The following is a 26,637-nucleotide window of genomic DNA, read 5'->3' as shown; positions in this document are numbered from 1 at the left end:
GTCAGTTAACTTATCAAGTGTCATAAGGCTTGTCTTTTCTCAAAAAATAATTTCTTCATCATAACTTTTCTTGCAAAATCTGTTGTTGACAGTGCTTTCAGAATCAATCAATCAAAATTTCATCAAGCTACAAGAAACAATTGTTCAAAAATGTCCACAAAAATAAAATATTTACAATTATATTCTGCAAATATACCAACAAAAATAATCAATTTCTGAAAACATACACACAGTATAATTGGATAGTTAAAAAAATCCTTGTCTGTCTAATTATATTATATTAAATTAATCTTTGCAGAATGCTAATATAACACTGTTGTGATGATAAGTGAAATATTCCACTCTACATCATAGACAATAAAACAGATGGACGGCAGCTGGACTGGGAGGACAGTGGTTTGCAATAGGCAATACTGAGGTTACTCTTCTCAAGAAATGCCACTCTTTTTGTATTGCTTTCCACTTTAGCTGACTTTTGAAGACGTTATTTATGTGTGCAAGGTACAGGCGCAGACAGCAGGGAACAACAGCACAAAATCATAAACTATAGCACAAACATAATGCTGTGATCTGGTATCTGACTGACTAGTTGGAGACAGGATACATGCTGCAACACAAGGATACTGAATACCCCATTCCACATATAAAACAGTGGAGAGCCAGTTGGTGCACTTGCTGTGGGGACTGTTACACATCATAGTGAGGACTATTTTAGTAAGTTACTAGATGTGACAAAGGTTGGGGGTTAATATCCTACCATCTTGAAGTCCTTAAAGATAAAACACTTGTTCAGCTGGAAGTTTATGGAGGAAGGAACTGATCGTGACCTTACCTGAAGTGAAACCACAATAATTAACATCGCAAATGAGATACCACATGTCATAATGTCCTCCATTAAAAGTGATATTCAATGAATAAATCCATCTGGTAGTTTCCCTCTGTACTGATGAAAGACAGGACACTGAAATAATGATGTCCCCTGTTGTCTCATTAGGGCATGTCATGGATAAAATCATTGTTCAGAGAAAAAAACTTGAGTGTCTTCTAGTAGGGGGCACATTAATCACACAATCACTGTAAGCTGTACGATACCAATATTTCAAATTTTTAAAAAGCACGCCTATTTCACACCATAAGTCAGAAACTTCCAAATAAATTTGTTTATTCACTTACACAAATTCATTTTTTTTCTTCAAATATTCACAAACAGTTTATAAAACACTGAATAAGTACAGAAAATACAATTGGACAATAAACAAAGATCATACATTTGAAACTGTTTCTTGTGCCTTGTTTTCAGGAACAGTCTGCACTTGGGTTTCAACTGGTGGCTCTTCAGTCTTAACGTAAGTTTTTTCCATTGGTTCTCTTGGGGGCATCCAATCTGGTATGATTTTATCATGAATTCGCCAAATTCCATACTGATTAGCCATATGTTTTTCGAAGACAACATACTCCAATACATCTTTTGCTAAAATTTCACTTCCATGCATCAGGCGGCCGAAACGATCATATACTGCCAGGATCTAAAGAAAAATAGTTTATCTTTAATTAAATGACACAGTATACACAACACATTGCCAAAATTATTGTAAAAAAAATTAATAAATAAATAAATAAAATAAAAAAGTGGCAAATCATCAGCCACTCTTCGGAGAGCTGCTTCTAAAAATATTATTAATGTTCTGAAAAGATGAGTCACAACTGCTTCAGATATGAATAAATTCACAGGACAAAATGAGGTCTCCAGAAACAAAGTGTCCATATTGCTCGTAAAGGTACAAGGAGTACTTTGGAAAAAAACTGAAGTTTCTTACAGAGAAACAGACAAAAAAAATCCTGGATAAACAAGCAAGGCGAGAAGAAACTCATAAACGAAACTATGGGGAGAGACTTTCATTACAGGCAAGAATCTGGGGAACACAATTTAAATGGAAATTAGTTTCCCAAATCCAGGGGTTACTCCCATGGTCGGAACACAATTAGGTGTTCAGAAAATAATGAATATTACAACAGAAGACAAATGAAAAAGTTACAGAATAAATAAATTATTTAAAAATCTGTTCCGGAAGATGAATAATGGCACTGAGTAAATAGGTTCATTCAAAACTCTGGTTTGTACAGAATCACAGACAAAGGTTGTGCTATTTTGCCCATTTGGAAACATGGTACAACTTTACAACCCCCACAAACTAAAAATCTTCTTCCCAAATAACATTCATATCAAGTCCTATCCGTAATTCTAATAATGTAGCTAACTGCTTTGCATTTTTGAACATATCAGTCCATACACTATACCTGTTTCATCACACTTTCTATTCTAGAAATTGCCTGGAATGCAAGTTTCACATCTTATCTCATGTGTGCAGTCCTATTCTTGTGCATTGTGCAAATGTAATAGAAGCTCAGTCGACAGAATATTAATCATCCCCCTTAAAAGAGCATACTGGTCATTTAATACTGCTGTAGACAGTGTACAACTGGTACCAGGCAGTCATGTAACCCACCATCACCAATGTAAATCATGGTGCTGAAGAGGGTGTGTATGAGCCAGCCTGTTGTGCGGAATCAGTGCAGCAAGTTGGGTCGACACCAAGAAATGAGAGAATGATATAAAAGAGCTATGTGTCTGTAAGTGCTCATAACCACATCATGAATGAAGTTGCCTAATTTGTTGGAGTATCAGCAGGGGCTGTCCAACATGTCTGCAAGGAATGGTGTACCACTTGCAGCCATATAACACAGCGTACAAACAGTGGTCACTAGAAGACCCTAGACTGCTGGGACTGGAGGTGAGTACCACCCCATGTCACTGATTTAATCAAACAATGGAAAATCCAGGATGAAATAATGACAATATTATGAAAGGTATAGATAACTTCTCACCATATAGTGAAGAAGTTACAAAAAGATTGCTAAACAAGTGAACTTTTGGCCAAAAGGCCTTCTTCTGAGGAAGACAACACACATTCACACAAACACAAATCACACACATATGACCACTGTCTCTGGCCACCGAGGCAGCCAGAAACAGTGGTCATGAGTGAAAGAGTTGTCTACCTCAGAAGAAGGCCTTTTGGCTGAAGGCTTATTAGTTTAGCAGTCTTTTTGTTATGCCTGTCTGTGACTCAACTTGTCAGTGGTTTCAAACTTGACAGGAGTTCCTGCTGTCAGGGAATGCAGATTCATCCCAACCAGTTTCCAAGCAAGCAACGGGAAGAGAACTGCATGCAATGAACATTTGGGTGATACCTCGCAAAAGGCAATTGCTCACAGTGGCACATAAAGCCACATTTCTTCAGTGGGGCTTACAATGCAGACACCGGACTGTATGGGAACAAAGGGATGTACCGACTACCAACAGCAGGTCTGCATGAGTGACGAGGGGAATGAAAGGGAGGAGGAGTGGGGGATACATCTTTGTGTGTGCTTGCATATGCTGGTGTACACAAACAGGAAGCATCCACTTGAGAGAGGGAAGGAGAGAGGGAGAGCAAGTGTTGCCACTGTCTGAAGCTTTTGTTTGGGGGATTAGTGCGACTTCCAGTCCGCACGCCGCATAAGTCGACTGGCTGTGCAGCACCAGAAGATGGTCGCTGGGCCTGGGCGTGCAGGAATACGCCATGCAACTGGCGCATGGTGCAGCCTGGTGGACAGCGTATGGCGTGTGCCTCATAATCGAAAGGTTTTTAACAGTGTAATCACCTGTAGCGCGTGTTTATGATGGTATTCCTTCCACAATTGGAATTAAAACAAGTGATCTATTTAGTTACTTCTTTTCAATGTATTTTACAAGACCTGCATCTTCCCAAACAGCAGAGCATGATGAGCAACAGAGATCCAACCCCCTGCAAACTGAATTTTATAAATAAACAGTACATCCTTTCCTGTAACTTGAATTTTCCTGTTGTGAGATCCCTCCTGTCCAGCAGAGACCTGTCGATTTCCAGGTGGTGGATGGGAGGGGTTAATTAATTGATTGATTTAATTAATTAGTCAGTCAAACTGATAGAGTGGGAGGGGACTATTCAAATAACTCAGGCCTGAAAGTGTACTTGTATCAGCAAGGGGGAGGGGGGAGGATTGGAAGTTTCCAGAGGGATAGGCGGAGGAGGAGGGAAAGGGGTGGGATGGGCAGGGTTCTCAGAAGGACAGATTATCCCCAGCATGTCATAAATCAACCCCCAAGAGGTCATAAACCACATAGCAGAACAAGGGGAGGGGGTCATTAATCAATAAGGTTTGTCCCTGAATGTATGCACCCCTGTTACCCCACTACTGTGAGACAAGTGGTGTGTCCAACGAGTTGAAATTTGTTTCTTTTCAAACTATGCATGACTCGAAGTGTACCAATGGCCCAAAGAACCATTTAGCCCACGGTGTAAGGAGGGTGATTCTGTGATATTTTAAGGAGTGTTTTTGTACCATGACTCGTACCCACTCATTCCAGTTGCCGCGAACAAAAGGGAGTGTCTATTTCTATATCCTCTGTGACTAAATATTATCCTTTCCTCCACATCTTTATGATAAGTATGTTGTAGACACTTCCATCTCCCAAGATGATGACAGCCATCTTCAAAGGGCTGAAGATATACTTTCCTGGTTTCACAAACACTGGCAAATCCTACCTCACCTAAATGTATCAACAAATCCACAATCTGGTAGCTCAATGGGGTCTAATAATCAAAGGTTGGCATCAGCTACATACTGAACAGCTGAAGAAACTTGTGGAGTCTATTCCTCACTTAATTGATGCTTTACCATGGCTAGAGGTGGTATTAAACAGTATTAGCATGACGTCTCCTGGGGTGACTAATCTTTTGCCTCCTGTGCTTACTAAAGAAAAGTAACTAGAGTACATCACAAAGAAAAATTATTATTTTTAAATATAAACATTTACTTGCTGAAGAGGGCTATGGCAGCTCAGTTTACTATTCTAGATCTTCAATGAGCAAAAGTTCAAAATACTGCTACAGTAACATAAAGTATTTCAAGAGATTCAATGTATTTCATGGCCTATGGGGAAACTATCAAATAATTAATTACTTTCTGAAACCTATTGGAACTGGAGTGTCATAACTAACAGTTCAACCCAGCCCTTACTTTTACTCACAGTTTGGCGAGATTTCTATAATTACGTTTGATGAGTTGGCACTGAGGATGCTTGCATATTACCTCTACTGTTCATCTTAGCAATCAGCATACATCTGTAGCCAACATGGGAAAAATTGGTTAGTCCATAGACAGCTTTAAGGCTGCAGACTGTTTAGATTTTCAAGGAGCTTTATTGCAGCCTAGAAAGGCTCTCAGTTGTTAATGACTCTCACAAATTGTATGGCCTAATACCTCAAATGGCCATACTAGCCAGCATAAACAAATAAACATAAACAAATGAATCATGTAACAAACTGAAGAGCAAAACACAATTCTGACGCATTCATTTATGTAGTCACATTGTCCATAGTTGCTTTATAATTAATGAAGGTATTTCAAATCCATTTTTGTAACTACAAGAAAATGTTTATTTTTGTCTCTACACATATTTTGTTTTTACTGAAATAAAACATAATCAGTGATCTGCAATGAAAGATATTTACAATTTGGCTTGCTTTCCAGATTGTTTGTAAAAAAAAAAAAAACCACACACACACAACGTCGATTTTACTTACAATATTTTATGCCTGGTTTTCACTCACATCAGGAAACATTGTCTACTTGCAAGTTTTGAGGTATTCCTTTGTTTATCACTGTCGATTCTGACCTAATCCCACCTTGCTTTATGGAACTATGCATTTCTTGATGTGAGACACAACACAATGCTGCACCACAATGTTTCTGGCTAAATATGTCTCGTGTATTTTGTGTAGGATTGTCAAGTTTACTGCTAGCTTTTCCTTTATCTAAAAACGCCCTCTTCCTCTGCGCTTCATCATGTGTGTGTTGTGTGTGTTATGCCATTCAATTATGTTACTCTGTATGACCATAAACAATGAATCATGTAACAAACTGAAGAGCAAAACACAATTCTGACGCATTCATTTATGTAGTCATATTGTCCATAGTTGCTTCATAATTAATGAAGGTATTTCAAATTATGGAGTAATGGAATTGAAGATCCGCAGGGTGATTAGGTCAGGGTGAGGGAGGAGACAAGGGGGGGGAGGGGGCATGATGGGTTGGGAAGCAAAAGGTGAAATGGGAGGGAGAAAGGCAGAGTGAGAGAGAGTGAGGGGTGTGAAAGAAACAGGTTTATTTATTTTTTATTACATGATTCTTCGTTTTCCAATTATTTTAGACAGTGTCTGGTTTCCAGTTATTTATCTGGTCACTGAGTAACTGTTTACTGTGTTTTAATGCTTTGTGTAAATGGGAGTTTTCTTGAAAGGGGGGGGGGGGGGAGGCATCAGTCTTTACTGAATCTTCATATCTTTTTATATTGTGCCTGGTCTATGGTCTTCCTGTTTAAGGTTGTCTGCAAACACTGAGTGGTTTGTACTGTATTTCCGTGCCCTGATGTGCTTTTTATATCTTGTGTCAAATGCCCTGTCAGTCATCCCAATGTAGATTTTTTCACAGTCCCTGCTATTGAATTGGTAGATACCAGATTGTTTGTATCTTGTCTGGTTGTGGTTTTAGTTTAGAGATGTGTTTCTGTATTTATTCAGCTATTTGTTTTGTAGGCAATGTGTATGTCCTTTTTTAAAAAATATTACTTATTTTGTATGTGAGTTTACAGTGATAGGTCACTGCAAGCCATTTTCCTGTGATTGTGACACATGCACGCATTAATGTGATCACTCCATAGGTTCGACATCAACATACAATAACCACTCACAGACGGTAGGTGGCAGCACTAGCAGTGGAGTGTATATAGAGCGTGTCAGGGGGACGTGGAAAATAGTGCATTCGTTGTCATAATGCAGAAATGGAGCAATTTATCTGATGTCCAAAACGGCACAATCTTTGGCTTTCATGCTAAAGATGGAAGCACCTTGGACACCACTAAGTTTGTAAACTGTTCACATGCACCCATCCCTGCTGCTGGCCATTGGTGACGAAAGCTGGCGTCTGTATGCCAGTACTGCAACTGGACGACCACTGAGAGATGACAGGGGGTCCTTTCTGATGAATCATGTTTTATGCTCAATCAGCTTGAAATATCTGAAAACAAACATCCTGTAAGAATCATCAGAAGGATCCAGGCCAGAGAAGTTAGTCTTATGGTCTGGAAAATGTTTTTGTGGCATTCCCTGAATGATCTTGTCATTCTGGAAGATACAGTGAATCGACACAAGTATGCATCTACCCTTTGGAACAATTTCCACCCTTACATGCAGTTTGTTTTTCCTCAGCACGATGGCTTCTACCAGTAGGACAATGCAACATGTCAAAGAGTATATAGCATACATGCATGGTTCAAAGAGCATGAGGATGAGTTTACCGTAGACCCCTGCCCACAAAACACCCCGGATTTATACCCAATCAAGAATCTATGGGACCACATTGATCGGGCTATTTGCGCCATGAATCTCTAACTGAAAAACCTAGCACAGCTGGCCACGGTACTGGAGTTAGAATAGCTCTACAACTCTGTGTATGCCTCTGCCCACCAAACTCCCAATTGAGAATCTGTGGAACTACCGAGACTGTGCTGTTAATGCCTTGGATCTTCAACTGAAAAACCTAGCGCAGCTGGTCACAGCGCTAGAGTCAGCATGGCTTCACGTCCCTGTTGGTACCTTCCAGAACCTCAAAGTCTCTCTTCCTGTAAGTCTCGCACCAGTCCACGCTGCAAAAGGTGCTTATTCATGCTTTTGACAGATGGTCACAGTAATGTGACTGGACAGTGTATGTGTTAGCCTGTTTTCTGTTAAATTTATCTGCTAGTGCTTCTTTCTGCCAATTTTTAATGCTATTTGTTTTATAGTGGCTAGCTCTTTTTGGTAATCAGAAGAGTTTAGAAGACTCTCATTAAGTCTGTTTAGCATGTATCTGACTGCAGCTTGTTTGTGATTCTCTGGGTGGTTTGAGGCTGTGTTTATTGTTGTGTCTGTTGTGTAATTTCTGCATACGAGGGCTGTATAAAAAGTAAGGTGACTTTTCAAATTGTGCACGCATCGTACATTCGATTATCAATCTTTTTTTTGTTGTGCTGGTACACATGTTCCAAACATATGTTCACAGTTTCAAGTGTTGACAGATAAACAGGTGAGACATGTTTTAGTGTGCTCGGAAATTTTCGATCATTATAAAAAATAGAGCAAAGAATTTGCATCAAATTTTGTGTGAAATACGTAATCAAGTGCTCTAAAACACTTGAAATGTTGACAGTGGTATACAGTAAGTCTGCTCTAAGTAACAAAAAATGTTTACAAGTGGTACAAGCTCTTCGAAGATGGCTGAGAAGATGCCATTGATGAACCTCGTTCTGGACACCCTAGCACATCAACAACAGATTATAACATCGAAGCTGTGAAGAAAATTGTTTTGGAAAATCGTCAAATTATCATAAGAGAAGATGCTGGGGATGTTGGGATATTGGATGGCTCTTGTAATGCAATTTTTTAATTTTTTTAATTTTTATGTTTTGGGCATGAGATATATGTCAACAAAGTTTGCTCCAAATCTTCTCAATTTTGATCAGAAGAATCGTTGCATGAGCATCCTTCAGGAGCTGTTGAATGACGTCAATGACAATCGAGTTGCTCAAAAGGGTCATAACTGGTGACGAAACATGGGTTTAGTGTTATTAAATCGAAAGCAAAGTCTAGTTGTCCCAATGGAAGCATCCCAGAGTGCCAACACCAAAATAAGCATGCCAAGTTCAACCAAATGTCAAAATTTTGTTCACAGTTTTTTTTTTAAATTACTGTGGCAAGTGCATCATGAATTTTTGTGTCAAGGTCGTACGGTCAAACAGGAGTATTACTTTGAAGTTTTGCGCCGTTTGCAAGAAGCAATATGCAAAAGACATCGGGAATTGTGGAAAAACAATTCATGGCTTTTGCATCACAACAATGCACCTGCTCATTCATCGTTGCTTGTGAGAGGTTTTTTGGCCAAAAACAACATGACAACCATGTCTCAGCCACCATATTCACCGGATATGGCCCCCTGCGACTTTTTCCTGTTCCCAAAACTGAAGAGACCTATGAAAGGACAATGACTTTCGAAGATTGGGAAACAAAAACTGCATCGCTGGAAGTACTCGAGACTGTACCAAAAAGTGCTTAGGAGAAGTGCTTCAAGGATTGGAAGAAGCTTTGGCACAATTGTATTGTATCTGAGGGGGATTACTTTGAAGGGGACAACATGAATATTGATGAATAGTTTTTCATAAAAATATAAAGTCATCTTACTTTTTGAACACACCTCCTATTTGAAATGTATGACTGTGATTGTCTTATCTTAGGGTTATATGTAGAAAGTTGAGCGTGTTTTCTTGTTATTCTTCTTCTACTGTAAACTTTATGTTCTTGTGAATGGTATTTATGCCTTTGTGTAGTTGTATTTTGTTTTAAGGTTCATCTAACATGCATATTATGTCATCCATGTTTCTGTATCAATAAATGATGTAGCTTTTCTTTGTTATTAGATCTTCAAATATAATTTCTATATAATTCATGAGAATAATGGCCAGTGCTCCTGAAATAGATGAAACAATGATTAAGTGTTCTTCTTATATACAGCATTGTTGACTAAATTCGAAATATTTTTGTTGTGTTATCAACTATCATAATTTTATTGTTTCATCAATATGTCTGAGGTAGCTGGTTGTACGGGCATAAATAATGTGTGTGTGTGTGTGTGTGTGTGTGTGTTATTTGTACAGCATCCTTTACTCCTAAATTATGTACATTCTACTAGCTGAGTGGTATTTCTTATTGTTCTTTTGGGTGAGCTGCGATTGCATTTGTTTTGTTGATAGGTATGTGGGAGCTGTTCTGAAATTTACTACCAGGCAGACAGGAATGTGTGCCTTATGGAGTTTTGGTTGGCATCTCATGTTGAGTGCCTGAGGATTTCTTTGTACAAGTCTCTGTCTCTCCCTGTATACCCTATGTTTTTGTATTTCGTGTGTTTTCAACAAGTGTTTTTAATTTGTTTGTTGGTTTCATTTTAACTATTCTATGTTGTTTTTGGTGATAAGTTCCTCTGTTTTTTTTCTATGTATTCTTTTGTTTCCAGTAATGTCTTTGTCAGTTTTAATTCTTATAATATTTTCTGCTTGCTTGTGTATCTTTAGATTTTTTAAGCTTTGATTCATTATAATCATGTTTTAATTTTTTTTCCAATCTAGCAATCAAGCCAAATTGTAAATGACTCTTATTACAGACCACTGATGATGTTTTATTTCAATAAAACAAAATGCTTTTGATAACAAACATACACATTTTCTTGTACAGTAGAGCGTCGATTATCCGAACGTCGGTCAACAGAACGACCGTTTAACCGAACTGTGTACTCGCTCGCACCTGTTACTCTCCCACCATACCGTCCATCATCCCACTCACTCCCAAACCAAGTTTCCCACAGTAGTCGCCGCACTGGACCACCGCTGGTGGAACATTGCTTCTAATGGGGCCTTCACAAGGTGCTGCTGACCGGCCAAGCCGCCAGTTGCTGTGTTTCAACAATCAGCACACTTCTGTTGGCTTGGCACTGGCAGTAGAAGTAGCGGCAGTATCAAAGCTGTTCACAGCAACAGCTGCTCCAGCTTAGAGTTGAGGCGTGCCGCTCCGAGCAATTTGAAGGATTGCGCGCCCCTAAGAAGAGCTTCTCACGGTGCAAACAGTCACCTTCTGTTCTCTGTTATGACCACTTGTGTGCTGCTGCGTGAAGAAGTGAACTTGACAATACAAAATGCTTAAACGTAAACGTGTTGTCCTTTCTATGAGGGACAAGTACGAGATTATTAAAAGGTTATAAGAAGGTGAATCTGCAACCACTTTATCCAATGAGTACAAGGTGGGGAAGTCGACAATTACGGATATAAAAAAACAAAAGACGAGCATAGCAAATTTTATAGCTATGCTTGATTCTACTGATGGATCAACAAGCCGTAAAACTATGAAGCTCGCCACTAACACAGATCTAGATGATGCTGTTTACAAGTGGTTTACACAAAAGAGATCGGAAGGAGAACCTATCTCAGGTCCCATTCTGTGTGAGAAGGCAATGCAGTTCAACGAAAAACTTGGAGGGCCTTTGAACTTTAAAGCGAGCATGGGCTGGTTAAAACGCTTCAAGTCAAGACACGGCATTCGTGAGCTTACAATACAGGGAGAAAAACTGTCGGCTGATTCTTCAGCAGCTGATTCTTTCAAAGTCAAAGTAAGGGACGTATTAAAGGAAGAAGATTATGCTCTCGAAAACGTTTACAATGCTGACGAAACTGGACTTAACTGGAAAGCTTTACCAAGAAAAACTTGTTTCATGTCATGAATTTGCAGCACCTGGTCCTAAAACAAGCAAGGACCGTATTACAACTTTGGCTTGCGCTAATGCTACTGGAAGTCACTGACTGCCTATGTTCATCATTGGTAAAAGTAAAAACCTGCTTTGTTTCAAGCACGTTAATATTTCAGCCTTGCTTGTTGTGTACACCTCACAAAAGAGTGCCTTGATGGATAGTACGATTTTTATGAAGTGGTTTCTGGACGTTTTCGTACCCTCTGTAAAAGCTCATCAGCTAAAGAATGGGAAGAGGGAGAAAACACTACTTCTCCTTGACAATGCACCAACTCATCCATCATGTGATATTTTAAATGAAAAAGACAAGTTCATAAAGGTAATATTTCTTCCATCTAACGTAACCTCCGTATTACAGCCCATGGATCAAGGCGTTATTGAGACTTTCAAACAATATTACAGGAAAGAATTGTTGCGTAAGTTATTGTTAGATAGAGAAGAGGATGGAGAAGAAAGTCTCTTAAGAAATCATAAGAATATTGACTTGAAAGTCGCATGCCACAAATGTGATGAAGAAGACGTTCATGAATGGATGAATATCAATGATGCAGATCCAGGACACCAAATCATGCCGCCAGCATCTCATCAATCAGTGCTCCAGAAAGTGAAGATGAAAGTATACCAACAGCTTCTGAGGCATTCACTTGTTTAGATACTGCCTTGCAATGGTTTGAAGCCCAAGATGAAAGTGACCCGTTTCAGATATCTGTAATGAAAAAAGTACGTGACTTAGCTGCTCGTAAGCGTGTAGGCTTGCTTAGACAGACCAAAATAAAGGATTTTTTTAAACATTAATTTTGTATACTGTGTGTATTGTTCATGCAAAATGCGTATGTAATATGTATATATTTTTGTGTAATAAACTGTGCCACATACTATACATTCCTACTGAAGTTGCCTTTGTATGTTACTTTGTAAAACTAAAAGAGATGCCTGTTTGTATGAATAAATTTGCTGTACAGTACTTCTTTTCGGCAAATAAACATGTACAGTTCGATTATCCGAACAAACCAATTTTCCGAACACCCATGTCCCCCAATTACTTCAGATAATCGACGCTCTACTGTAGTTGCAAAGACAGAATTGAAATACCTTAGATAGTAATTATGACTTGTCATCATTATCATCATCATTTATGGCACATACACAGGCTATTTAGGCCCATGGCAGAAGACAAAAATACACAAATACAAAACACACATAGAACATATGAAATGATTAACACATCAAGTCCACGAATCATGACAAAACAGCTGTAACATCACAGAAATTTATTACATATGTTTGCCCGTTTACGTCTGTCTTGGGCATCTTGAGTGCTGGCTGTTGGATCTGCTTCTTCCAGGGTCACTAAGGATCTGTCTCTCCACATCGTTCGTGGACAACTTCTTGGATATTTACCAGCTGGCTGGTGTACAAATACTCTGTTAGGGACAGCGCCCTCTGCTCGTAGAACACGTCATGTCCACTGTAGCCTTCTTCTTCCAATCACTCTCCCAATATTAGCTTTCTTCAACCACTGAAACAGATCCTGATTGTGCTTTTCTTTCCCATCTTGCAGTTTCTGCATTGTATACCGGGCCACAAATTTTCCTTAAAATCTTCCTCTCAAACACACATTCCATTGTCTGTGTACTTGCCCATGTCTCACAACCATACAATACAATCAGTCGCACTAGTGATATGTATAGCTGTATCTTGCTTTCCTGGGATACAACCCATGACTTTTATAAGTGGTTTAAACTGTAGTACACCCGGTTATTCTTTGTCAAATTTCTCTCTCTGTCTCACTTTTATCGACACTGCTGCCCGCAGGTACTTGAATTTATCAACTCTTTCAAAATTGTGACCATCTATATTGATGGCGCCCATATCATTTTGTCAACGAGAGACTACCATATACTTTGTTTGCTCATCAGTGAACAGTAAACCTAGTTTGCTCACTTCTAGCATAAATCGAAAGGTATCTGCTGTCACCTCATTCAGAGTTTCGCCCACAATCACCACACAATCTGCAAATGTAAGGATTGTATCACTTCCAACCATCTCCACCACCCTATCACAGCCAACTACATGTCTCACCTTCTCCAGCACTATGTTGAACAGAACTGGTGAGAGAAGATCACCCTGTCTCAACCCATTCTTAACTGTGAAGGGTGCCAACAACTGATTTGCAAAGTGTACTTGGCAACTTGATACGGTGTAACAAGCTGCAATCAGCCTAATGTACTCCATTGGTATGCTGAACTCCTGCATGATCTTCCAGAGGGCAGTCCGATTAATGCTGTCACATGCCTGCTACAAATCAAGGAATATAAGGTGCAGGTCTTTATCAAATCCATAAAACTTCTCCATCATTTGTCTCAATATGAAGATGTGGTCGGTGGTTGAATATCCAGGGGTAAATCCACACTGGTATGCGGCCACAGTCTCACCGAGCAATGGTTTTAGTCAACTCAGAATGGTGTACACTTTATATCCTATCTCAAGCAATGAGATCCCTCAATAATTATGCACTTTTGTGACACTGCCTTTTCTAAAAATCGGGCATACCATTGCCTTTTTCCAATCTGCAATGATCTCCTCTGCTGACCATATTTTGGCCATAAGCTGTCTGAGACCTTCTATTACCGTTTCCGCCCCTCCCTCCCCTGTACCAAAATTACTCCGCAATGATGCCAGGGCCTCCAGAATGGGTTTTATCTCATCCAGTGTTGGCTCAAGAACTACTTCTTCTTCTGTCCCTTCTAATCTCTCCAGTTCTTTTGTTTCTACCTGATGTTCATGATTCAGTACTTTGTCAAAATATTTTCCAAAGGCATGTGCTTGCTCCACTGAAGGAACCACGCTTTCTTCCTCATCCATTAGGATTAAAGTTTGCGGTCTATAAACACCTCTCACAAATCTTGTCCACTGAAAGAAGGATCAGGTTGCTTTCCTTGACTCCTCAATTTGTCTCAATAACTGTTTACCATATTCTCGTTTCTTCTGTTTTATAATTCTGTCTGTTAGTCTTCTTTGTGTATGCTATCTTTGTGTTGTCAGTGGGATTCTTCAGCCATTCTAATCTTCTTGCTGTCCTATCTTCACCACCTCTTTATACTCATCATCAATCACCATCAAACCATGGCTTTTCCATTGGCTTTGGTTGCTGTCCCAGTTCCTCACTTGCAGTTTGATTGACACCCTCTCTTTGTGACCGCCTTTTCTCTTCAACTCCACCTACGATCCTGGACAATAGACGAGTCATGACTTTTTCTTGATACCACTATCTCACTTGTACATTTGCAAGCATGTCTTTGGCATGACAAGCCACTGCCTCATTTCTCTTTCACAATTTGGTGGATAATTTCAGTCGCAGCTTCAGAATCACTAGAAGATGGTCAGAATTCAAATCAGCCCTGCAAAATTTCCTTACTTCTTCAACACACCCACAGTGATTCCCATCCACCAAAATGTGATCAGTCTGGTTTTTAGTCTGGCAAACATGTGATTTTATGTATCGTCTTGCGAGGGAAATACATACTCCCAGTGGTCATTCTTCTATTGGCAGCAAAATTATTCAGTCAAGCACCACTTTCCTTGCTTTCATCATGTCGACTATCTAGGCTGACAATCGTCCAATTTTCCTCCTGCTTCCCAATTTGTGCATTAAAGTCTTCGAAGACTAGGCGGGCTGTATGTTCTGGTAATCTATCTATGACTTTCTCCAACTCTGCATAAAAGTTGTTTTTTACCTCATCAACTATGTCCTCTGATGGTGAATGGTAATTGACGACCAAATTTTTTTATGGAGATGCATTTAACACTATCGTACATAAGTGCTAACATTTCGACATCCACTTGGTTAACACCTGTACATACTTTGTCATGGACAGCTAAACCAACTCCTGAGGTCCATTCTGGGTGTGACTCATTGCTGTTAAAGAGGGTGTACTGATTACCGATCTTCATGATCCCTTGGGGAATTCTTGGAAGACTGTCACGATGCATTTGTAGTTACTGAGCATCGCTTCCAATTGTTTCATGCCTCCTGTTCGACATGCAAGTCGCTGAAGTGGCATCACCTGAAAAGACTTGCACCAGGCAACCGGTCTACCCAACAGGAGGCCCTACCCACATGACATTTCCATTACCATTTCTCCTGAAACTTCCTGGCAGATTAAAACTGTGTGCCCGACCGAGACTCAAACTCGGGACCTTTGCCTTTCGCGGGCAAGTGCTCTACCAACTGAGCTACCGAAGCACGACTCACGCCTGGTACTCACAGCTTTACTTCTGCCAGTACCTCGTCTCCTACCTTCCAAACTTTACAGAAGCTCTCCTGCGAACCTTGCAGAACTAGCACTCCTGAAAGGAAGGATATTGCGGAGACATGGCTTAGACACAGCCTGGGGGATGTTTCCAGAATGAGATTTTCACTCTGCAGCGGAGTGTGCGCTGATATGAAACTTCCTGGCAGATTAAAACTGTGTGCCCGACCGAGACTCGAAATCGGGACCTTGGCCTTTCGCGGGCAAGTGCTCTACCAACTGAGCTACCGAAGCACGACTCACGCCCGGTACTCACAGCTTTACTTCTGCCAGTACCTCGTCTCCTACCTTCCAAACTTTACAGAAGCTCTCCTGCGAACCTTGCAGAACTAGCACTCCTGAAAGAAAGGATATTGCGGAGACATGGCTTAGCCACAGCCTGGGGGATGTTTCCAGAATGAGATTTTCACTCTGCAGCGGAGTGTGCGCTGAAATGAAACTTCCTGGCAGATTAAAACTGTGTGCCCGACCGACACTCGAACTCGGGACCTTTGCCTTTCGCGGGCAAGTGCTCTACCAACTGAGCTACCGAAGCATGACTCACGCCCGGTACTCACAGCTTTACCTCTGCCAGTACCTCGTCTCCTACCTTCCAAACTTTACAGAAGCTCTCCTGCGAACCTTGCAGGCAAAGGTCCCGAGTTCGAGTCTCGGTCGGGCACACAGTTTTAATCTGCCAGGAAGTTTCATATCAGCGCACACTCCGCTGCAGAGTGAAAATCTCATTCTGGAAACATCCCCCAGGCTGTGGCTAAGCCATGTCTCCGCAATATCCTTTCTTTCGGGAGTGCTAGTTCTGCAAGGTTCGCAGGATAGCTTCTGTAAAGTTTGGAAGGTAGGAGACGAGGTACTGGCAGAAGTAAAGCTGTGAGTACCTGGCGTGAGTCTTGCTTCGGTAGCTCAGTTGGTAGAGCACTTGCCGCGAAAGGCAAAGGTCCCGAGTTTGAGTCTCGGTCGGGCACACAGTTTTAATCTGCCAGGAAGTTTCATATCAGCGCACACTCCGCTGCAGAGTGAAAATCTCATTCTGGAAACATCCCCCAGGCTGTGGCTAAGCCATGTCTCCGCAATATCCTTTCTTTCGGGAGTGCTAGTTCTGCAAGGTTCGCAGGAGAGCTTCTGTACAGTTTGGAAGGTCGGAGACGAGGTACTGGCAGAAGTAAAGCTGTGAGTACCGGGCGTGAGTCGTGCTTCGGTAGCTCAGTTGGTAGAGCACTTGCCCGCGAAAGGCAAAGGTCCCGAGTTCGAGTCTCGGTCGGGCACACAGTTTTAATCTGCCAGGAAGTTTCATATCAGTGCACACTCCGCTGCAGAGTGAAAATCTCATTCTGGAACCATTTCTCCTGTCATGAAGGACCTGATGTTCCATGTCCCAATTCAAAAACCATTTCGCAGTCCCTTAATCAAGTCTTTGTCAACAACAATATTATCCATTTGGTATTCCTTTTTGTCACTTTCTTTGATAGCATTATTTAAAGCTAGTAGGTTATCAGCCTTCTGAGCTCAATGACTGTAATGAAAATTAAATAGAGGTAGGTGGAACATGTAACCAGGCAAATTGATGAACCAAGGAAATTTTTGTTGGATTTTAAAAGGTAAGAGCAGTATCAAGATTCATGAATTGAAAGATAGACAGACAGCATTAAAAACATGCAGGAGCAATGTGGATAAGTAAAGTTAAATACTGTGCTCCACTGATATTTCTGAGCAGGCGTTTCTCCAGCAGCACGTTGTACACCTGAGGATGATTATAATTTTAAAATTGGTTCTGTATCAAATACTATGAAATGACAGGTGATTGTATTAGTATCACCAAATAAGCATACTGAAATAAAGCATTCTCATTTAACATTTATCAAGAGCCCCAACATTATAATGATCATTGAGATTTTACTCTATTTACTATGTCTTTATAATCGCAATAGCCAGAAACCCAATCTTTGCTACAAATTTTAAGTTCCACAATGCACTTGAAATGCTATCCACAAACAACTACTCAAATATTCAGGCACATTGCAAGAACCAGCTATTTCACTTAAGTACTAAGTACAGATCAGTTGATAGAACATGTCCTGAGGCATCAAGGAATCTTCAGTTTGGAAATGGAGGGAGTGTGCAAGACAAAAATGGATGAGGGTGACAAAGGATTGACAACAGTAAGCAGGTTCATATGCAAAGACATACTACTCATAATAGCTATAATTATTAATCTGCAAATGAAGTAAATATTGATGTAATGTTGTTCAGTACACTGTCATCAGTCACCAACAAAAATATCTGCATTTATACTTAATAATGTTGCACTAGTTATGCAGAAATGAAGAGGGCTTAGTACAGACTAATGCAGAGAGTTGCATCAAACCAGTCTCCAGACCAAAGACCACAACACTATTACTACTTGAATGTCTCTGAAAGCTACTATAACTCTTAGAGGTGAAAATGTTACACACACAGTATTTCAAAACAATGTTAGTTTAATGTTATTCAGTTACCAGAATCTGAGATAAAATTTTTAACCCTTCATATGATAACATTACGTATCAAAATTTCATTACCTGCTGTGTATGAAATCTCACTGTCACCTGTGCAAATACATTTTCCTTTGAGATGATGTCTGTACAACGAGCATGAACAACTCTTGGTGCTTCTAATGATTTAACAAATTTCCAGTGTATTGTTTTATCTTCTGAATTATGCTTAATTTGCTGAAAAGAGAAAACAATGAGAACAAACCATATGTACATAGAGGGTGTTGGGGTATAAGTACAGATATTGTCATCATTGGTACTTTAATATGTACCCATTTCAGTGTGTTAATTGTTTTTTCTCGGTGTCTAACAGACACATAATTTACTACCAGATGTTTTCTGCTCAGTCGTAATTGCATCGTTAAGTGAACTACACCTGTCAATATAGAGAATCAATTTGCGTCCACATTTCAATACCTCACCTGTTGCCCGGGAAAAACAAACATTAAGGCTTGCTAGTGCCTTGTGTACTTGGAGATACTAACCAACCTAAAGACATACTACTCATAATAGCTATAATTATTAATCTGCAAATGAAGTAAATATTGATGTAATGTTGTTCAGTACAGTGTCATCAGTCACCAATAAAAATATCTGCATTTATACTTAATAATAGCCGGTATAATGATGTCCATCTAAGTCAGCAAAATCAGAACTGCATTCCACATACATTATTTTCTACTGTTTGCTTCTTTTGATCTTAAACAAGTTTCCACAAATCTTCCTTCCTCCTATACCTGCATTACACTGCACAAGCCACTACACAGTTCACTGCAAGGAATATATTGTAGCTACAAGTATTAAGTTATTCCCTGTCCTAAGCTATCTGCACACTGAGAGAGTAAAAAATTACTGTCTATATGCCTCTTTATGTGGCCTAATTGCTCTTACATTAGTCTCATGATCCATATGTGAAATATATGATGGTGGCAGAAAGATGGCTGCACAGTCTCTCTTGAATAAAAGTTCCCTAAATTTATCCAACAGGGTTTTATGGAAACTGTGCCATCTTTCTTTCAAGGATTCCCACTTATGTTCCCCTAACATTTCTATTACACTTTCATACAGATTATCCCATCCTGTTACGATTCTAGCATTATTTCTCTGAATTCATTTGATATCTGTTGTCAGGCTGTAAATGTGGGACAATATTCTAGAATTGGTCTGACTACTGTCTTGTACAAAATTTTGTTTACAGATGCACTGCTCTTACCCAGGTCCCTTACAGTAGACTTGTTTTCCACTTGCCTTCCCTAATAACAATTTTATATGATCGTATTATTTAATATCAGCTCTTAGTATTATCCCTACTTCTTCTACTTTCTTTGCACAGTGAGGGACTATGGCTTTAACAGTGACTTAAGGAAAGGAGACTTAAACATATTCAAACTGCAGCAATGGTGTTAAGACTGGTGTCAATCCCATGCACTGTTCGCCAAACCATTTCTCTCTGAAATCATTACTAATGAAGTACTACTCCTTTTTTATTGATGTCTGCAGCTTATATTCCTTACTTTACTGTTAAAATAATTTAATTGGATACATAAAAAAATATCTATTCACCAAGTGGCAACACATAAAATAGTGTTGTAATTAGGCAAGCCTTCGGAGTCAGTGGCTCCTCCTTCAGGCAGATTCAGTCTTTCCTTCCCATCCCGAGCGGTAAGTCTCCCCTGACCGCAGTTCTGGGTGACTTTCCCGAAACCTACTCCTTTTCCTAGAGCTCTCCAGTCCTTTTCCTTCACCCCTCTTTCTTCCATTCAACCTTCTGCCTGAAGAAGGGACCAAAGGCTCCAAAAGCTTGCTTAATTACAACCCTCTTTTATGTGTGTGGTCTGCTGCCGCTTGCTGAGTACATTTTTTAACTATCCAATTAAATTATTTTGTAAAATATTGATTGTTTTCACTTTACTGCTAAATTTTCCAGTTTGTAATAATGGAACTGAAACTAAATTTATATAAGGAAAGCCTCATTCAGTGGTTCAGCACCGTGCACCGGCAGACACACCTACAGGAATAATAGTTGCAGTCATTCTTGTTCAGTGAAGATACTAAACCAAGAATAAGTAACTGACACATAAATCCAGATTGAACTGACTGAATAAGATTTTATGTAGTACAGAAATTAAAGTGTCCTGAACAAAGAAATGAAAACTTCCCTGTAACCACTTTATTGATAAATTACTGTGTAACAGATTTCATTGTAACACTGACAGAACATAACCAAACTCAACTGTAAACTGATGATATTAGGTTGGTGCACAAGTTCGTAGTATTTTTGTTTTGCATGTTGGCATTCCAATTGTTTTGGGTTTCTTTATTGATTGCCATTTTTTATTTGTAATTCACTGCTGCCATTTTTTATTTGTAATTCACTGCTGCTATTTGAGTTTACATACTGTCATTTGGAGATAGTAAGTTGAGCTGTGGAAGCTAGAAAATGGAGTTCCCAGTGGAGAAATCGGAACATTTCCAACATATTCTTCTGTTTGAGATCAATAGAAGGGTGACAGCAGCAGATGCAGCCAGAAACATTTGTACCATGCCACTGGTCAGAGCATGGCAAGAAAATGGTTTTCTCATTTTAAAAAGATTCGTTTTGACATTAATGACCCTCCATGTTCAGAAAGACCTTTGGGGTATGGTGAAGATTGTTTAAATATAAACTACTGGCCATTAAAATTGATACACCAAGAAGAAACGCAGATGACAAATGGGTATTCATTGGACAAATATATTATACTAGAACTGACATGTGATTACATTTTCACGCAATTTGGGTGCATAGAGCCTGAGAAATCATTACCCAGAACAACCACCTCTGGCCATAATAACAGCCTTGATATGCCTGGGCATTGAATCAAACACAGCTTGGATGGCGTGTACAGGTACAGCTGCCCATGCAGCTTCAACACCATACCACAGTTCATCAAGAGTAGTGACTGGCGTATTGTGACGAGTCAGTTGCTAGGCCACCATTAACCACACGTTTTCAGTTGGTGAGAGATCTGGAGAATGTGCTGGCCAGAGCAGCAATTGAACATTTTCTGTATCCACAAAGGCCCGTACAGGACCTGCAACATGCGGTCGTACATTATCCTGCTAAAATGAAAGGTTTCGCAGGGATCAAATGAAGGGTAGAGCCACGGGTCGTAACACATCTGAAATGTGACGTCCACTGTTCAAAGTGCCATCAATGCGAACAAGAGGTGACCTAAACGTGTAACCAATGGGCCCCCATACCATCACGGCGGGTGATATGCCAGTATGGCGATGAGGAATATACGCTTCCAATGTGCGTTCACCGCGATGTCGCCAAACACGGATACGACCATCATGAAGCTGTAAACAGAACTTGGATACATCCGAAAAAAATGACGTTTTGCCATTCATGCACCCAGGTTCGTCGTTGAGTACACCATCACAGGCGCTCCTGTCTGTGATGCAGCATCAAGGGTAACCGCAGCCACAGTCTCCGAGCTGATATTCCACGCTGCTGCAAATGTCGTTGAACTGTTCGTGCAGATGGTTGTTGTCTTGCAAACGTCACCATCTGTTATTTCAGGGGTCGAGACGTGGCTGCACGATCCATTACAGCCATGCAGATAAGATGCCTGTCATCTCGACTGCTGGTGATACGAGGCCTTTGGGATCCAGCACGGCGTTCCGTATTACCCTCCTGAACCCACCGATTCCATATTCTGCTAACAGTCATTGGATCTTAACCAACGGGAGAAGCAATGTGGCGATGCAATAAACCGCAATCATTATAGGGTACAATCCGACCTTTATCAAAGTCGGAAATGTGATGGTACGCATTTTTCGTCCTTACACGAAGCATGACAACAACGTTTCACCAGGCAATGCCAGTCAACTGCTGTTTGTGTATTAGAAATCGGTTGTAAACTATTCTCATGTCAGCACGTTGTAGGTGTCGCCACCAGCGCCAGCCTTGAGTGAATGCTCTGAAAAGCTAATCATTTGCATATCACAGCATCTTCTTCCTGCCAGTTAAATTTCGCGTCTGTAGCACGTCTTCTTCGTGGTGTAGCAATTTTAATGGCCAGTAGTGTATTAATCCACAATTATCCACATTAGTGTACTCGAGAACTGCAAATATGATGAACTGTGATCATTCCATCATTGTGTGACTTTTGCATTGTGAAAGGTCAAATATCACATGTATGGGTACCACATGCCCTAAGCCATCATCAGTTGGCTTGTGCACCCAACACTGACCATTCCTATCTTGACTTGTTACTGCTTATGAGAAATGGTGTCTTTATGCTAACATATGGAAAAGAAAGGAATGAGTGTGCCCAAACAAATCAGCAACTCCATGTACAAAGACCTGCATACATCCAGAAAAGATAATGTTATGCACAGCGATAGTGTGGTGTACTATGAATTGCTTCCCCGGGGTGTAACCATCACTGCTGACATTTATTGTTAACAATGCAATCCAGGAACAATGATCAGCAAGACTGTGTGAAATGATGCTACTCCATGATAACTACTGCCCGCATTCTGCTAGACACAGGAGTGGCCGAGCGGTTCTGGGGGCTTCAGTCTGGAACCGTGTGAGCGCTATGGTCGCAGGTTCAAATCCTGCTTTGGGCATGGATGTGTGTGATGTCCTTAGGTTAGTTAGGTTTAAGTAGTTCTAAGTTCTAGGGGACTGATGGCCTCTGCTGTTAAGTCCCATAGTGCTCAGAGCCATTTGAACCATTTGCTAGACACAGAAAACACTACACAGGAATTGGGTTGGGAAGCCATTCTGCACCTACCTTATTCATCTCATCTTTATCCGTCAGATTTTCACCTTTCCCTCTCTTTATTGAACAACCTTGAAGGAACACACCACGTGATTTCTACTGTCATGGAATCGAAAAGTTACCCCAGTGTTGGCAGGCTGTTTTAAATAGTGAAGGAGAATTTATCAAACAATGGAAAATCCAGGAAGGATTATAACAATATTGTGAAAAGGAAAGTTGCTACTCACCATATAGCGGAGAGGCTGAATTGCAGATAGGCACAATGGAAAGACTGTCGCAAATATAGCTTTTGGCCAGTAAGGCCTTTGTCAAAATTATACAACACACACACACACACACACACACACACACACACACACACACACACACACAGAGACACAGTCACACAAACGCACCTCACACACACGTGACTGCAGTCTCAGACAACTGAAGCCACATGCACCAGTGCATGATGGGAGTGGCAACTGGGTGGGGTATGGAGGAGGCTGGGGCGGGGAGGGGGAGGAATAGTACGGTAGAGGAGGCAGACAGTGACATGCTACTGGGAGTGCGCAGAGACAACGTAGAAAGAGGGCAGGGCGGCTATGGGAGGTTAGACAGAGAGCTGGGGAGACGGGCAGGGGATAGCAAAAAAGGACAGAAGTAAGAAGACTGGGTGCGATGGAGGCCTGAGGGCTGTGTAGTGCTGGAATGGGAGCAGAGAATGGGCTGGATGGGAGACAACAATGAGGTTGAGGCCAGGAGGGTTATGGAAACATAGGATATATTGCAGGGAAAGTTCCCAACTGCACAGTTCAGAAAAACTGGTGTTGGTGGGAAGCAGTCAATGAAATGAAAGATGTCATGTTCGGCAGCATGCTCAGAATCAGGGTGGTCCAGTTGTTTCTTGGCCACAGTTTGTCAATGGCCATTCATGCTGATAGACAGCTTCTTGGTTGTCATGCCCATATAGAATGCAGAACAGTGGTTGCAGCTTAGCTTGTAGATCACATGACTGGTTTCACAGGTAGCCCTGCCTTTGATGGGATAGGTCATGTTTGTGACCGGACTGGAGTAGGTGGTAGTGGGAGAATGTATAGGACAGGTCTTGCATCTAGGTCTATTACAGGCGTATGAGCCATGAGGTAAGGGGTTGCGAGCAGGGGTTGTGTAGGGATGGACGAGTATATTGTGTAGGTTCAGTGGACGGCAGAATAACACATGATGAAAAAGACATGGAAAGCCGAAAAATTGTGTGCCACAGTTACTTCAAATCTGTCGTCAGATATGGCATAATTTTTTGGGGTGATTCAAATTATATAGTGTGGCTATTAAAACTTAAAAAAAGAATCATTAGGAAGATGTGTGCTGCACATCCAAGAACCTCATGTCGCACATTGTTTAAAAAACTAAATATATTATCTGTCCCGTCACAATACATTTTTGAAATTCTAATTTTCCTGTGCAGTAAACCTGAACTTTTCAAAGAATTTCACTTCAAAAACTATTACACAACTAGGCAAAAACAAAATTTTATGCTCCCTCCACACCAATTAAAGCTATATTCTATGACTCCTCAATAAATGAGCATGAAAATATACAAGAAATTAAAGGACTGTGATATTTTGAGCATGGAAATTGGTCATCTAGAGAAAGAATTACCTGAACTCTTAGTGGAAAAATGTTATTATTCAGTGGAGGAGTTTATGAATGCTGAGGTGATAATTTAAACAGGTCAACTAACATCTCTGTAAAAAAATAAAATAAAAATAAAATTTGTACAAAAATGTAAAAGTATTGTACTGGTAGAAAATTGTTTGATAACTATACTTGTTATTATTTTTAAGTCTGTAAACTAAATCCCCAAAATTATATACTTAGTTGTTTCCAGTACAACAGATCACATGATCTGAATATTGTACGTTATGCGATGAAATAAATTAAATCAAATCAAATCACTGTGGGAGGGGTGGGAAGGATAGTGGGCAGGGCATTTCCCATTTCAGGGCGTGATGAGAGGCAGTTGAAACCCTGGCGGAGAATGTAATTCAGTTGCTCCAGTCATGGCTGGTACTAAGTTACGAGGGGAATGCTCCTCTGTGGCCGGACAGTGAGACTTCAAGAGGTGGAGTGTGACTGGGAAGATAAGGCACGGGGGATTTGTTTTTGTACTTCTCCCCCATTTGCTTCACCCTGTCCTACTCAACCTAACAAGCCACCTTCCTAGATGTTGACCTCCACCTCAAAGATGGTTACATCAGTACCTCCACCCATATCAAACCTACTAACCACCAGTAATACCTCCACTTCGACAGCTGCCACCCGTTCCATACCAAGAAGTCCCTTACATACAGCCTAGCCACCTGTGGTTGTTGCATCTGCAGCAACGAGCGATTCCTCTCGAAATATACTGAGGGTGTCACTGGAGCCTTCACAAACTGCAATTATCCTCCCAACTTTATACAAAAACATGTCTCCTGTGCCTTATCTTTCCAGTCACACACCACCTGCTAAAGTCTCACTGTCCAGCCACAGAGGAGCATTCCCCTCATCACTCGGTACCACCCAGGACTGGAGCAACTGAATTAAATTCTCTGCCAGGGTTTCAACTACCTCTCGTTGTGCCCTGAAATGGGAAATGCCCTGCCCACTATCCTTCCCACCCCTCCTACAGTGGTATTCCACCATCTACCGAACCTGCACAATAAATCATCATCCATCCCTACACAACCTTGCTCCCAACCCCTTACATCGTGGCACATACCCCTGTAATACACCTAGACGCAAGACCTGTCCTATACATTCTCCCATCACCACCTACTCCAGTCCAGTCACAAACATCACCTATCCCATTAAAGGCAGGGCTACCTGTGAAACCAGTCATGTGATCTACAAGCTAAGCTGCAAAAACTGTGCTGAACTCTATGTGGACGTGACAACCAACAAGCTGTCTGTTTGCATGAATGGCCACTGACAAACTGTGGCCAAGAAACAAGTGGAGCACCCTGTTGCTGAGCATGCCGCCAAACATGACATCCTTCATTTCAATGACTGCTTCACAGCCTGTACCATATGGATCCTTCCCACCAATATCAGCTTTTCTGAATTGTGCACGTGGGAACTTTCCCTGCAATACACCCTACATTCCCATAACCCTCCTGGCCTCAACCTTTGTTAGTCACTGTCATCTCCCATCCAGCCCCTTCTCTCTTTCCATTCCAGCACTACACAGCCCTCCAGTCTTCCTACTTCTCTTCTTTTTCACTATCCCTCCCCCCTCCCCACTTACACATCTAATCATCCAACTGCACATAGCTGCCGTACCCTCTCTCCCCTCCTCTTTGTGGCTCCCCAACAGCACTTTACTGTCCCCCACCCCTATCCTACTATCGCTTCCCCTTCCCGCCGTAGCCTGTTCCTTACCCCCAGCCAGTCACCACTCCCATCATGTACTGGTGCTGCTGCTCGCAGTGTTGCCTCAGTTGCCTGAGACTGCAGTTCTGTGTATGTGAGTTGCATTTGTGTGTGTGTGTGTGTGTGTGTGTGTGTGTGTGTGTGTGTGTGTGTGTG

General features: G+C 40.9%; 1 protein-coding gene across 1 annotated transcript in view; it reads right to left on the bottom strand.

The window, feature by feature from the left end:
* Positions 1–1,145: 1,145 nt before the first annotated feature.
* LOC126248003 (probable 39S ribosomal protein L45, mitochondrial) overlaps positions 1,146–26,637 on the bottom strand; it is a 102,703-nt gene continuing 77,211 nt past the window's right edge. Inside the window, exons 7-8 of the mRNA XM_049948588.1 lie at positions 18,341–18,490; positions 1,146–1,526 (exon numbers count right to left, since the gene is read on the bottom strand). Of these exons, the coding sequence (XP_049804545.1) occupies positions 1,263–1,526; positions 18,341–18,490 (414 nt within the window). The 3' untranslated portion in view covers positions 1,146–1,262. The remainder of the gene's footprint in view (positions 1,527–18,340; positions 18,491–26,637) is intronic.

This window comes from Schistocerca nitens, chromosome 1 (assembly GCF_023898315.1).
Source record: "Schistocerca nitens isolate TAMUIC-IGC-003100 chromosome 1, iqSchNite1.1, whole genome shotgun sequence".
NCBI classification, from domain to species: Eukaryota; Metazoa; Arthropoda; class Insecta; order Orthoptera; family Acrididae; genus Schistocerca; species Schistocerca nitens.
Note: the sequence above shows the minus strand (reverse complement) of the source record. Positions and strands in the feature narration are given on the sequence as shown.